Source organism: Delphinapterus leucas, chromosome 10 (genome assembly GCF_059928025.1).
Source record: "Delphinapterus leucas isolate spDelLeu-1000000601 "Yukka" chromosome 10, BTC_Dleu_Yukka2, whole genome shotgun sequence".
Classification (NCBI taxonomy): Eukaryota; Metazoa; Chordata; class Mammalia; order Artiodactyla; family Monodontidae; genus Delphinapterus; species Delphinapterus leucas.
In genome coordinates this window covers 104,289,823-104,302,964 of record NC_143138.1, presented here as the reverse complement: position 1 = coordinate 104,302,964, position 13,142 = coordinate 104,289,823, and the positions used below count along the sequence as shown (strand labels likewise).

General features: G+C 60.6%; 1 protein-coding gene across 1 annotated transcript in view; it reads left to right on the top strand.

The window, feature by feature from the left end:
* CHCHD6 (coiled-coil-helix-coiled-coil-helix domain containing 6) overlaps window positions 1-13,142 on the top strand; it is a 125,837-nt gene that overhangs the window by 10,815 nt on the left and 101,880 nt on the right. Inside the window, exons 3-4 of the mRNA XM_022562497.2 lie at window positions 2,616-2,688; window positions 4,277-4,421. Coding sequence (XP_022418205.2) covers window positions 2,616-2,688; window positions 4,277-4,421 — 218 coding nt within the window. The remainder of the gene's footprint in view (window positions 1-2,615; window positions 2,689-4,276; window positions 4,422-13,142) is intronic.

Here is a 13,142-nt window from a genome sequence, read left to right as displayed (position 1 = left end):
CTCATGCTCCGGGGTCCTGGCCCAGCTCCTGGGACGGTGCTTGTGGGGCTTCCAGGAGGGTCGCCACCCCGTGCCCCCGGCTCCTTCCCCAGCTCGCTGTGGAGCTGCTGCCTGAGCCGGACTGGAAGCGCTTTTGTTCCCCACTGTGGTGTCCGTCACAGGTGAAGAAACCTGTGCTTTTCTCCAAGTGACTCCTGTCAACAAACACAAAGGAACACTAGAGTTTGAGTGGAGAGCGTATGGCGCAGAAACATTAAGATACTACAGACAAGAAAAGCCCTCGTGGCGGTTGATTAAGGAGAAGAGCTCGTTGATGAGAACCTAGGTCCCCCTGCTGTAACCTGAGGTGTGAGTTGTACGCTGACGGGCTGGAGGGGCCTGGCCGTGCGGGGCACAGATGCCGTCCCGACCCACAGTGAGTGACTGTGGCCTCACGTTGGAGCTGTTTTCTCTGCCCATCGGCCCCGTTCGGGTGCAAGCGCGTAGGAGGCCGCACCTTCCTTGTCCACCCGGCATGTCCTGAGTGCCGGCCAGGGATGCGGTCACGAGGCGCGCGCTGGCACACGCAGGCCACGTGGCCCAGGGCAGCCCAGCTCCCGTCAGGAGCCGCGTGCGCAAGCCTGTGGCTTACAGTGTCACGCGACAGTGCGACACGCCGCAGAAGCCCACAGAAGACGCCCTCGTCTTTTTCCGGGGCGTCATCCTCACCGTCCCTGCGGCCGGCTGGAGAGAGGGTTGAAGAGGCCTCACGTGCGTGAGTGAGCTGTAGGAAGGGGAGAGGCAGAGGGCGAAGATGGCTGAAATATGTCAGGCCACGTCAGGTTCAGCCTTGGAAGAGAAAAGAAGCATTTGTTTCAGTCTTGCTACGTTTGAGCAGTTTAAAAAGCAAGAAGAGTGGTTCATCTATCATTCGGTTTTGGTTTAACAAAGTATTTTGCTGTTTGAGGGTGAGTGAGTTTGGAGGTTCTGCGGGCTGGATTTGTCAGCATGGGCGGAATGCCCTGAAGTGGACGAATTTTAAAATACTTTTACATTTAAAATCCAGTGTCTGCTTTTACTTTAGTGATAGAACAAGATAGAAAAAGAAGTTAAAATTAAACCCTTGTGCCAAACCATACGCCAAATGCGTGTCAGAGGAAGTCACAAGTTGAACTGGGAGAGGTGCAGTCATACAGCTAGAGCGGCAGGCAGCCTCTTAACCCCGTGTCAGGCAAAGAGACCTTAAATGAAGAGGAGGAGTGGGGCTGTGACTGAACGATTGGAGACAGTTTAGAAGAAATGAATGAACAAAGAGTGACAAACTAGGGAAGTAGAACTGACAGGGAGGGAGCAGTGTTCATATGTAAAGAGTCCTTGAAGCCCTCTGACGGCTGCATGGAGAATGTGTACAAACGGTCAGAGAGGTGACGAGAGCCAGCTCCATGGAGGGTTGACACACTTGAACCTGCAGGCTGCCGCGGAGCGTGGGCGCGGGGGTCCGGCCACAGGCTCTGCGGTGGGTGCACGCGTTACTTTTGTAGTCGTGAAAAAGGAAAACTGTATAGAAAGCAGAAATAAACGTGATAGACCTTACGTCACTAGAGTTGTTGTAAGTCAGGCCCTAAGCCCAGGGAGCGTTCATATCACATCCACACCAGGCAGCGGTGCCTCCTGCACGTTCCCGGCCGAGGACCTGGTGCGGCCCCGAGGGCTGCCCTCCCCGGCCCAGCGCGCCTGCCTGGCCTTCTGGGAGAGGCGTGGGCCTGGGTGAGTCCCGGGGTGCTGCGCCCGGCGAGGGCCCTTCCGGAGGGGCTGAGCCCCCCAGCCTCCGAGGTCAGTAGCTGAAAAGGTCTTGGGAGAAGCACCCCCTCCCGTCTGCCTCCCAAAGCCTTGTTCCCCGGCCGGGTCTCGTGTGGCCCGAGAGGCTGAGCGTGGAGGCCTGCGATGGGGTGGAGGGCATGTGACCAAGGCCTCAGCGGAGTGGGGACGCTGAAGCCTGGGGCAGTGGGGAGGAACAGAACCTCAGTGTCACTGCGCGGTGGGAGAGGAGAGTGAATTGGGTTTGCTCGGAGATCCCCACGTTCTCGGTCATGGGAAGGTAGACCTCCTGCGACAGCTTGAAGGGCCCAGTGACACTAGAGGTGAAGCAGGTGAAAGGTGACATAGATGTCCTTAAGTGGGGCGTTGGCCACATTCAGGATCGGAACCCTACAGAAAGGGATCTGAGAGAAACCAGGCACGAGGAGTCTCCCCCCATGGCCCCCGCCCTGCCAAGCCAGCCGACACCCCGGGGCTGTGCTCTCAGCTCGGACAGAGCAGAGCTTCCCTCAGCCGGTCTGGCCTCTGGGGAAGGTGACCTGGATTCCCAGTGGCCGCAGAGGGAGGAAGGGGGATTTGGATCACCGCACTCAGGTGTCCACGCTGACCCAGCGACCAAGCCGTCCTATGCAGGAGACGGGCAGAGGGGCCTTCGGGTCACCCCTCTCCTAACCACAGAGTAAGGCTGTGTTCTGTGTCTGCCTGGGGCACATCCGTCCATGGGGTGACGTCCTGGGCCCTTTCCTGGGTGACACTGTGCCTCTGTCCGTCCGTGGGTTGCTGCTGATGGACTGACCTTCTCTTCTCCCCCTTTGCAGAGTCTAAATCGCGCAGGCCGGAGAGTGGCGGTGGCCGGCGGCCCTCGGGGGCGGAGGTGGATCTCCTCAAGAGGTAAGCCGAGGGCCCATTCACCCCGGCCCTGCGCCCCGGCCCAATGCACCTTCCTCACCGGATACCTTCTCCTCCTAAAGGCCGGAGTGTTTGCGTCACAAATGCCATCTTATTTAGGTGGGATGCCAAGCCTGTGATTTAGGTGGCACTAGTCCCAGTGTTCAGATGAAGACATTCCCGGGTGTGGGAGGGCCAGGACTAAATGGCGAGTGGCCGCATTGCTAGCCTGGTGCGTGCCGCTGTGTTTGCAGGAGCTGCCTCCATGGACTGGCTCCAGGGTGTGGGTGGCCTCTCCCAGCACAGGCCACAGCCCAAAAGCTTCCCTGCCTGGGGGCTGGTAGGCCAGTGGCCGGGCCCAGAGGTCCCCAGAGTGCACCGTGAGACTCCAGGCCTTGGGGAAGGCGGAGCTGAGCGCCCCTCTCCCTGGGGTGTGGTCCGCGGGGCCCGGTGTGGAGTTGTCACAGCGCTGACTCATTGAGCTGTCGGCTGGTACTGAGGGACCTCGTCTGCAGCCTCCAGGCCGTGGCCTCTGTAACAGGGACTCAGAGTTAGCTTAGGGGCCCCCGGTCAACCACGGCTGGACGGCTCCCTCTGCAGGTCAGCCCAGCCATGGCTGTTCCGTGGTCAGGGGTCAAGACCCCACCTTCTGAGAATTTCCAGTCCTTAATCCCAAGAGGCCTCCCAGAAATAAATAACCAGAACCTTTTTAAAAAAATGCTTTTAAACATTTTAAAAATGTTGAAGTAACACATGCTAATGGAAGACTTAGGATAATATATATGAAAGGAAAAAACCGCCCATAGATTCATCATCCCTTGTTAGTATTTTGGACTATTTCTTTCAGATGTCTTCTTTCCTCTAGTTTAGGGTTATTTTTTCAAAGTCATGTAAAATTTTGTATCTTGCTGTTTTTACCAGTCTTCTAATTATCTTCCATTTGTTGCACCTCGTCGTAAGCGTTTTTATTGCTGAAGGCGCCGTATGTGGGTGCTCAGTTTTAAAGCCGCGCATGGCACGGTGGGCAGTGTGGTGCTGAGGGCTTCGCGTCTGTCACGTGCCCCCAGGCCGACCTGCTGCGGCCTCTTCACTGTGTGCGTTTTCTACACCCTAATAAATAACACTCCTGAGAACATCTCAGGGCCAGTAACTTTTTTCTCTCTCTAGGAAGATTTTATTAGGAAACAGGTCCAAGGATAGGGACGCGTTCAGGATGGAGAGTTGAATGTTCAAAAGCAAGGCTGCTGCTTCTGAACCTTCCTGCCCGCAGGTGGGGGAGGTGGGCTCCCCCCTCGCCCCGCCCCTCTAAAGGAGCGGCTCGAGTGAGGGTTGATCCCGTGCCCCGAGGATCTCTCATTTGGCGTTTGGCTGTCTGATTCCTCACCTGGTTGTCAGGCCTTCTGCTCCCAATCTGTAGTGTTCTGGCTGAGAAAGTGTCACACTGTCCCTGCACACGCCACTCCCAGGGGACTGTCACTGGTGCCTGACCCTCTCTGGCACCGCAGCGCTCCACCAGCCTTCACGTCCCTGGCCCCTGGCAGATGAAGCGAGCTGCGTCTGCATCCGCGTCTCCTGTCTCTCCCTGGCCCAGGTGTGACAGGGGGCAGGCCGTGGTCCAGGACGAGCTGCTCCAGGTGGTGACGAGGGACACAGAGGCGGCTGCCAAGCCCCGGAGCACGTCCCTGCGGCAGGGGGAGGGCGGCATGGACCCGGAGACGCATCGGTCCGCCCAGCTGGTGAGTGTGGGTCCCTGGCTGGCCTCCTGGCTCAGTGGTTCTGGGAAGCAGAGGTTGGCCCTGGAACCTGATGGGTCCGAAGTCCCAGCTTCTCCTCTGTGGAAAGGGTGTCTTTCTAGGGACCAGGAGTGGGGGGGGGGTTCTTATAGCCCTGGCTCTGTCATTGATTTGCTTTGTGGCCTGTGGCCTCAGGTCTGCACAGTGAGAGCTGGATCATTGGGTGCTGGGTCCCGGAACCTCATAGGTGTAAGTGCTGTGAGGACATGTGTTCCAGGAGGGTGCAGAGGGAGAGTACTGTGGGCTTGGGGCCTTGCAACAAGCCAGAAACAGAAGGAGAAGTCACCCTGGGTGCGGAGCCGAGCTGTCTGCCCACTGGCTGGGGCGCATCCTCCGGCCCCAGGGAGCGTCTCGGACTGTCCTGGTGGTCACACTCGGGCTTGCGCGCGGCTCGAGAGGAGTTGGTGAGTCCGGGCCCAGCAGTGCTGGCAGATCGCGGAAGCACACCGCGTTGGCTGTTGCCATTCTGGGTACATTTAACCGATGGGAGGTACCATCAGGGTCTTTCTGCTGTGGGTGCAGGCTGCGTGTCACAGCAAGAGAGGTCACAGTGCCCCAGGGGCCACCACGTCATCACGGCCCGGGTACCCTCTCCTGCGGACCCAGTCACAGTCAGCAGCAGGAGGAGGATGTTCCGGAAGCCCCAGCACAGGTCCTCTGACATCCCTCTGCCTGGATGGCACCAGGGCCTGTGGCTGGGCCAGCCCTCGGCACAGGGAACCGGGAGTGCTCCGCTGGCTGGAGCTGGGGCTCTTTTCTAATCACATTTGCGGGGAGGTGGGGGTGGGCGTCCGGAGAGAGCTAGGACTGTCAGGAAGTATTAATTCCCTCAGTGGTGGAGTGTGGGGTGTTCCCACACGTCCAAGGAATTCTCCACACCAGCCGCGTGTCCTACAGTTCAGCTCAGTTGTGACACTGTCTACCCGCGGTGGCATCAGATCCCCAGGTTAAGGGCTTGGTCCCACCGGGCTGTCCCCTCCCCGCCCCCCCGACCTCTCTCCCAACTTCAGATGCCAGTTGAAGCCAGGTTGTCACGTGTGCTTCTGACCCACCGGCTGTAGATGAGAGGTTCCCACGGCCCCCTCCTCAGGTTGGATTAACTTGCTAGAGCAGCTCAGAGAACTCAGAGGAACACTTGACTTACTAGATCTAGGCTTCTGATAAGAGGCGTGGCTCAGGAGCAGCCAGATGGAAGAGATGCTCCGGGGAGGGTGTGGGGAAGGGCCCCGAGCTTCCACGCCCCTCCCCGCACCCCCCCCTCCCCAGCCTCCACGCCTTCCCAGCCTGGGCGCTCTCTGAACCCGCTCCTTCGGGGTTTCTATGGAGGGTTCCTTACGCGGCCGTGATTGACTACATCACGGCCACTGGTGACTGATTCCGCCTCCAGCCCCCCTGCCCTCCCGGCAGGTCAGGGGCTGGGACCCACGTTCCAGGCCTCTGATCACACGGTGGCTCCACTGGCATCCAGCCCCATCCTTGGGTGGTTTCCCAGAGTCAGCTCATTAACATAAGGAACGACACCTTCATCCCTCGCAGCAGAGGAAATTCCAAGGGTTTTAGGAGCTCCGTGCCAGGAACAGTGGGCAAAGACCAAATACGTCTTTCTTGTTATAAACCGTGATGTCGTGTTAGGAATGGGGTGGGGAACAGCTGTAGCAGCGCCTGACACCACGTGCTCCAGAGGCCACGGCCGGGACACCAGGAGCTCACCGAGCTCCACAGAAGGAAGCTGGGTGGTGTGAGGGCACCGCTTGGACGCCCCCTCCCGGGAGGGAGGGCCTCTATCCAGATGGGCAGATCATGCAGCAAGCATGTGAGACACGCAGGTTGAACTGGGCCCTCGGGAAATAGCAACCATGTGGGATCCTCGCCCCTGGGAAGCTTCCAGTCTAGTGGGAAGACAGACTTGAACCGAAACTGAAAACAGCCAAACTGTTACAGTGAATGTGAGACAGAGGCAAAGAGAATGTGCCTGGGATGCAGAGGCCATGGTGTCGGCCGAGGGACAGCTGGGCTGAGCCGGGCGGGCGGGAGGCGGCACTGGACGTGGTGAGGATGAGCGAGCCGCGTGCACGCACTGCAGGAGGCCGTGGACCAGGGTCCTGACCAGCGACGCCGAAACTGAGACGGAGCCCCAGGAGCTGTAGGGATGGGTGCTGTGCTCTGACCTGTGGCCGTCTGATGGAGAATCGTGACGCGGGGAGACCCCTGGTGAGGACAGGCAGGCAGCCCGACAACCTGGTGGGAAGGACCCTGGCCGGGGACGTGCAGGGTTAATCGGTGTGGATGGAGCAAAAGCGTTGGCACCTGGGACAGTTACCCAGTAGGCACGGCAGCCTGCAGGGGTGGACTGTCGCCTGGAATGTGGTCACCACAGCGAAAGGGATTCACAGCCTCCCTCCCTCCTGCCTCTGGTCCAGGTGTGGGTTTCTTGGCAGGAAGGGTACCTTTAGAGGGAAGAAGACACATCCTGCCGGGATTCGCCTGGACGTCTGGGGGGACGGTGCCCTCTGCCAGAGCTCTGAGGACCCGCGGGGCCCGTGGCTGCCTTCACATTGCAGGTGTCCATGACTCCTGGTTGGAGCCCTGCTTTTGATCAGTGCCCACTTGCTCTTGCAGTTAGCGCTGCCATTCCATTTTAGGAACTCCCCTGCTTCCTGTCGTGTGTCCCTGGGTGGGATTGCAGCGGCCTCTTTCCCTGCTCTGGTCCAGGCAGGGTCTGGGCACGTGGCCCAGGCAGCCAGTCGCGCCCTGGCCCAGGACCTGCAGTGCTGGTTGAGTGGGAGGCCGCTGATCGGGAGGACCGTGCCCCGCACCTCCACGTGCCCTGGGCGTGGGCTGAACAGACACAGACAGACACGTGGCTGGTGTGGAAGGCGAGGTGAGGCCAATCGGGCCTGCTCTGCGCGTTGCCCGGGCAGAGGTGAGCGAGGCCGCCGCCGTCACCTTCACTTCGTCGGTGTGGTCGCAGCTTCTTTAGTGGAGGTAGCCTCAGAACTGTGCTTTGGAGGGTTTAAAGTACGAGCAGAAAGACGGGGAGAAGAAGAACCTGAGGGGAGCAGAGGCTTTTCCCTCCTCCCCCGAGTGCCCACCAGGCGGGACGAGGGAGCCTGCTGGGGGGAGTGCTGAGCCTGGATCCAGCCTGGGCCCCGGGCTCCTGCCCCGACCCTGCACCTGCAGCCTCGTCTAGAGGGTGCTGAGCGCGCTAACATTTAGCACGCTCTTTGCTCTGATGTTTACAGTATGGACTTTCCAGTCCTCTTCTGCACGAGGGAATAATTGAGCTCATTACTGGGAAAAGTTCATAAAACTAATAACAAGGAAAGGTAATAATTTCTATAACCTACTTCTGAGGACCGAAGCGTTCCCATTGCCTGCCCAGCGGCGCTGCGGTGAGCTGCCGGGTGTTGATGCGTGTTCCTGCACTTGGGTGTGTCTGACCCCAAGTTCCTGTGCCCGAGCACAGTGAGGCCGAACAAACATCGGAGCTTGGAGCAGAGAAAGGTTTCTTGCAAGTAGACAGATGGCTCAACCCCCAATCTCCTGAACTCTCCGAAGGGTTTCAGCAAAGTATTTTTCAAGGCCAGGTGAGGGAGGGGAGTCGCAGGGTGTGTGATCAGCGGGTGCGCAGTTCTCTGCTGGAACACTGGCTGATGGTGGGGTAGCAGGTGGGGTCTAATGTCATCTAATCTAGTATCATCAGTCCTCAGGCCCCAGGAGGCCTGGGGCTGCTCGTCATCAAGTAGTTACCATGTTCCATTTGGTGGGGATTTTCACATCTGTAAAACAACTCAGGACTGTGCAATAGATACTGTTTTCTGGGTGCTTCTGAGAGGAACTAGAGCAGAGCAAGGGAAGGGCCTGCCCTGGGAAAGCCCCGTAGGGTCCTGCTCGGTAACACGAGGGCTGCGGAGCCTCAGGTGTAGTTGGGGTGGAGGCCTGGGCGTCAGCGGGGCCTGTGTGACGTGTGCTTCCCTCTGAATCGGGGACGAAGTTTGGAGCCCAGATCCCACGTTCCAGAGAGGAATATGAAAGAACAGAGCGGTTTCTTGGTCTCAGTCTTCTGGTGTGAGAGCTTTACAAACCCAGGGGATGGAGCAGCGAAGGCCTGGCAGAGCCTTCCTTTAGGGAGAGTGAGATTTACGACCCTGCCTGTTGGATTCCTGACACGTATTATTAGGAGTGTGAAACTCCAGTACACCTGACAGAAAGTAAAACCTTCCGTCTCTTTTCTTTTCCAGTGAGCGATTCTTTTATGACGTTATGTACATGTTCTCCGGGTGCCTGTCGTATGTCAGGCATTGGGTTAGTTTATTGACGCAGCTGCTGTCCCCGAGAGGCTCTGTGCTTAGGGGGGTTCAGTGTTCTCGTGAGTGGCCGCACAGAGGACCACGTGATCCCAGCACAGTGCCTCAGTGCCCCCCCTTCGGGAGTTGATCATCTAAGGAACAAGACGCGCAGAGGTGCAGGAGGGGAGAAGTAGAAAGAAAGGCTGCTGCTGAGGTCAAACCGAAAGGAATCTGCCCAGGCCCAGGGGGCTCCTGGTGTTCAGCGCCGTCCCTCCGCAGGCAGGCGGGGCCTCCACAGGCCTGGTGTAAGGGCTGCCCCGCCCTGCCCCTGGCCACCCCCGCCCCTCCCACAGTCACGTCTGCTCAGAGGGCGGTGGCGGAGCTGGTGGGGGGGTGGCGGGGGGTGGGGGTGGCGGTGCACTTCATTCTTTTAGGGAATTGGAGCAGTCAGTTAGAAGGGGTAGCGTGAGGCCTCCTGGGTTCCTACTTTCCTTGTTCAGGTCAAAGTTAGAATCACTCGGCCTGTGGTTAAAGGATATGACAATTTTTAGAGAAAGAAAAACTATAGGTAGGCTCGTGTGAAAACTGGTTCAACCATATTTTAAGCTGGTTACACACCAAAAAAAACCTTTGGTTTTATTTCTCATATACTTTATACAAACTGGGGGTGGAGGGAGGGCATGAACCCAGACGCGGTATAAGAGCTGGCGCCACGTCCACGGCTAGGCCTCGGCGCATCAGGCCTGTGTCATGACGCTGCAGGGGTCGCAGGGACCGAGGAGGGAGCCTGGCACGAGTGGGGGCCCGTCACTGCGCTCCCCCGATCCCCGGGCACTCTGTGTGTTGCTGGAAAAGTTATAATTTATTCTTCTCTGCTTCACCTCCACCCGGGGACCAGGACACGGAGTCCACGGAACTGACCTTAGGACAAATCTGCGCAGTTCCTGCCTCCGTACATCCATTTATCTGGGGGCAGATGCCTCAGGCCTTCCGCACAGGTGGTGTGGGCGTGGCGGGCGGGGCCCAGAGGGCCCCCGGCTCAGCCTGGCCTTGGGAGACGCCCACCCGCACCCTCTCCTCTCTGCGCCTTTGGCCCGGCTGCCCAATGCTGTGCGCCAGGACCACCTGGAGACTCAGTAAAAATATACGTACTTGGATCTTGGGCTGGAAACAGTGGATTTGACGCCGGAATCCACATTGCTAACAGCCTCCGTGGTGCTGGTGCAGCAGGCCCAGAGCCGGCTCCTGGACCGGCGTTGGGAGCCCGGGGCCCCCCTAGTTCTCGGCCCTTTTTGCTGCTGTGCCCTGCGAGATGTGTTGTGTCCCACGGGTGACGCGGCTCCCGTGGTCCTAGAGGGCAGGGGCTGTGCTGTGTGACACGAGCTCCAGGTGACCGGGCCTGATGCAGCTCCTGCCCAGATGGACGCCTTGGTCAGACTTCTCGGCCTCAAAGGGAAGCGGGAGCCCCTCGCTGAGGAGAGCAAGGAAAGAGAGCCCCGCTCTGTGCTGGAGCCAGGCCTGGAGGAGCCGGGCGAGCAGGGCTCGGCGCTGGGGGGCGGGCGAGGGTAGACTGTGGCCGGAGCAGGGCAGGGATGGCCAGGTGCACCCCCGACCCCCGCAGGGACCTGGCTTGTGTGCAGCCAGACCCTGGGGCCTGGCCGTGTGAGGTTGGAGGCACGTGGCGGGAGTGGAAGGAAACCCCATCCAGGCACGTTGGACTCACTGTCCGGCCCGAGCGCGGAGGCTGCTGCCCGTCTAGGCGCCTCCCCGTCGCCGGGAGCCCCGTGGGCCCCGCAGAGCTGAGGGCGGGCCAGCGGCGTCACCCGGGAAGCTCGTTGGGCTCTTGTTTCCTGTCTGGTTGTCCAGCCCACAAGGGCACCGTGGTGCGTCCTTAGGTGGAAAAGTCCTGTTTTCCCTCAGCTGTTGTGCACATTTTCACCACCTGGAAGGCGAGGTGGCGGGCGGGGCACGAGCAGGGAGGAGGGGGCACCTGTGGCGAGTGGACAGCGGGTGGCCCTTCCCTCTGAAGTGGGGCCGACGCTCTGGGTGCCCAGCAAGGTGCCTTTGGTGCCTTTGTGTGAGAGGCTGGGGCTCCAGGGGCTTCACAGCCCTGCCATCTACCGGGTCTGAGGGGCCTCTGCTGGTAACGCCAGAGGCTGGAGACCCTCCTTGGTGCTGACCTCGTGGGGCAGATGGCCGACGCGGTGCCTTCCTGGTGCCACTGCTTCTTAGTAGCAGGGCACACATCACCGGGCACGTCCGTTAGCGCCGGGGATGAGCACCGAGCCAATGGTGGGCTGGATCCAGGGCGCTGAGGGCAACCTTCCCTCCTAGGCCTCTCCAGGGACTCGGCTGCTGGCCTCAGCCAGGCTCCTGGGCACCTGCGTGCCTGATGGGCCCCCAGGGCCCAGGACGCAGCCTCCCTTGGGGAAACGCAGCCGCGGAGTCTGACCTGGGCCGTCTGACGGGCACCGGGGCTGAGGTGGCAACTTACTGGCCTCCCGCTTCGTCCCTCGTGAGGCCCAGGGCCTGGCTGAGAGTCTGGGGCCTTCCTGTTTTGAGTGGGTCTCTTGCGGCCTGGGCGAGCCTGACAGCGGGGGAGACCCGGCACCCCTGCGTGCACTTCGTGCCCGTGGGTCCTGAGGGGCCGTCCGTCCGTCCGCCTGGCCTGTGGGTCCTGAGGGGCCGTCCGTCTGCCTGGCCCCGTGGGTCCTGAGGGGCCGGCCCTCCACCTGGCCCGTCCTGGCAGCAGCCTGTTTCCCTTTTCTGCCCCTGGGGAGGAGCTGGGCCGGCACCTGCCTGCTTCTGTGCCTGCTCCAGGATGCCAGCAGGCTGGGAAGAGGGGAAGGCCATGGGTTATCTTCAGTCTGTTGTGGTTTTTTCACATAGTCTTTGGGGAGCTACCATTCTGCCTGCTCCTTCCTGTTTCAGATTTGTCAATTAGCAGACCGTGTTTGCCTCGCGGGTAGATGCCATTGCTGGCTACTGGCAGGGTCAAGAATGGGAAAGAGGTTATTTGGCTGACAAACCCAGCAGTGGGACAGGGGAGAGTCTCAGGTCTTCACTACCCCCCATGTCTGCTCAGTGGCCAAGCCAGGTCCCCGTCTTGTGTGAGTGTCTGGGTCAGCACGGCATGTGCGCCCATCGGGACAAGTTTGGCTGTAACAGAAGCCCGGGTGCGGTGGCTTCAACTGTGGGGGTGTGTTTATTTCAAGGACAAGTCGTTGGGCAGAAGGCCTGGCAGGCACTGTGGCTCGGAGCAGGGTCCCTGTCCTCCTTCCCTCTTGATCCGGCGACCTCCTCAGGGCTGCAGGGTGGCTACTGCGCCTCCAGGCATCACGGCAGTTTTCCAGTTGGGAAGAAGGAAGGGCCCAAAGCCTTTCCTAGTGAGGTTTTGTTGTTTTATGTGGGAGGGGCAGCCTCCCTAGGGGCCTCCTCGGCAGAACGGGGTCCTAGGGCCACCTCTGGCTGGAAGCGGAGCGGTGGTGGCGATTTTAGGTGGACATTTGACACCCCCAGATCAAGGAAGGGGCTGGGCACTGGTCGGGCGGTGGGCTGGAAGGCTCCCTGCTGCGGGACCTGGGGGCCTGCGTGCAGAGTCTCTATGGACACGGCACAGCCCGCGCCAGCCTCATTTCCTCGCGTGTCCAGTGGGAGCGTCTGGAGCTGCTGAGAGCAGGCGCAGCGTCCAGCTTGCCATCTGGCTGGTGGGGGCAGGGGTGCCTGCACCCTCTGCGTCCGGCCCGCCTCCCCCAGGATGAGGGGAGGAGGAGCTGTGTCTGGAGGCAGCAGTGGGGGTGATTCTGCGTGGAGGGGACGCTGCACGGGGGCTGAGGTCCCGTCCTCCTTCCCGAGGAGCCGGCACCCCTCACCTGGGCTCCTTCGTTCTGAAGCCGACCTAGGCTCCCACGGGGCCCTGTGCTCTCCTGACTCCCAAGGGCGTGGGGTGGAGGGGCCGTGCTCTCATCGAAGCCCAGGTGGGAGTGCTTCCTGGGCCCCGGGCTCTCGAGCGGCTGAGGGAGCCCGCTGCCTGCGTTCTTCCCGACGGCAGGCAGTGTCTCCCACTGCTGGACGGGTTGGTAGGCTTTCTAAGGGAGGATTCCGGCACCCTGTGCTTTGCTAGGACCGGGGGGCCGGGGGGGGTGGCTACCGTGTGAGGCCTTTCCATGATGCCCCTGGGCCACCCGGCCCTGCCGCCCTCTAGCCTGGGCTTGGCCCCATGTCCCTTTGCTCCTGCTAACTCTGCCCTCTGGGTCCTCCCCTAACGCACCTGGCGGCGTCTGCCCACAGGCCTGCACCCTTGCCCCATGGCCGCTCCGTCCTCCCCCTCCTGTCCCTGGGCTGTCGGTGTGCAGCCACGGATGACGGCACGGAT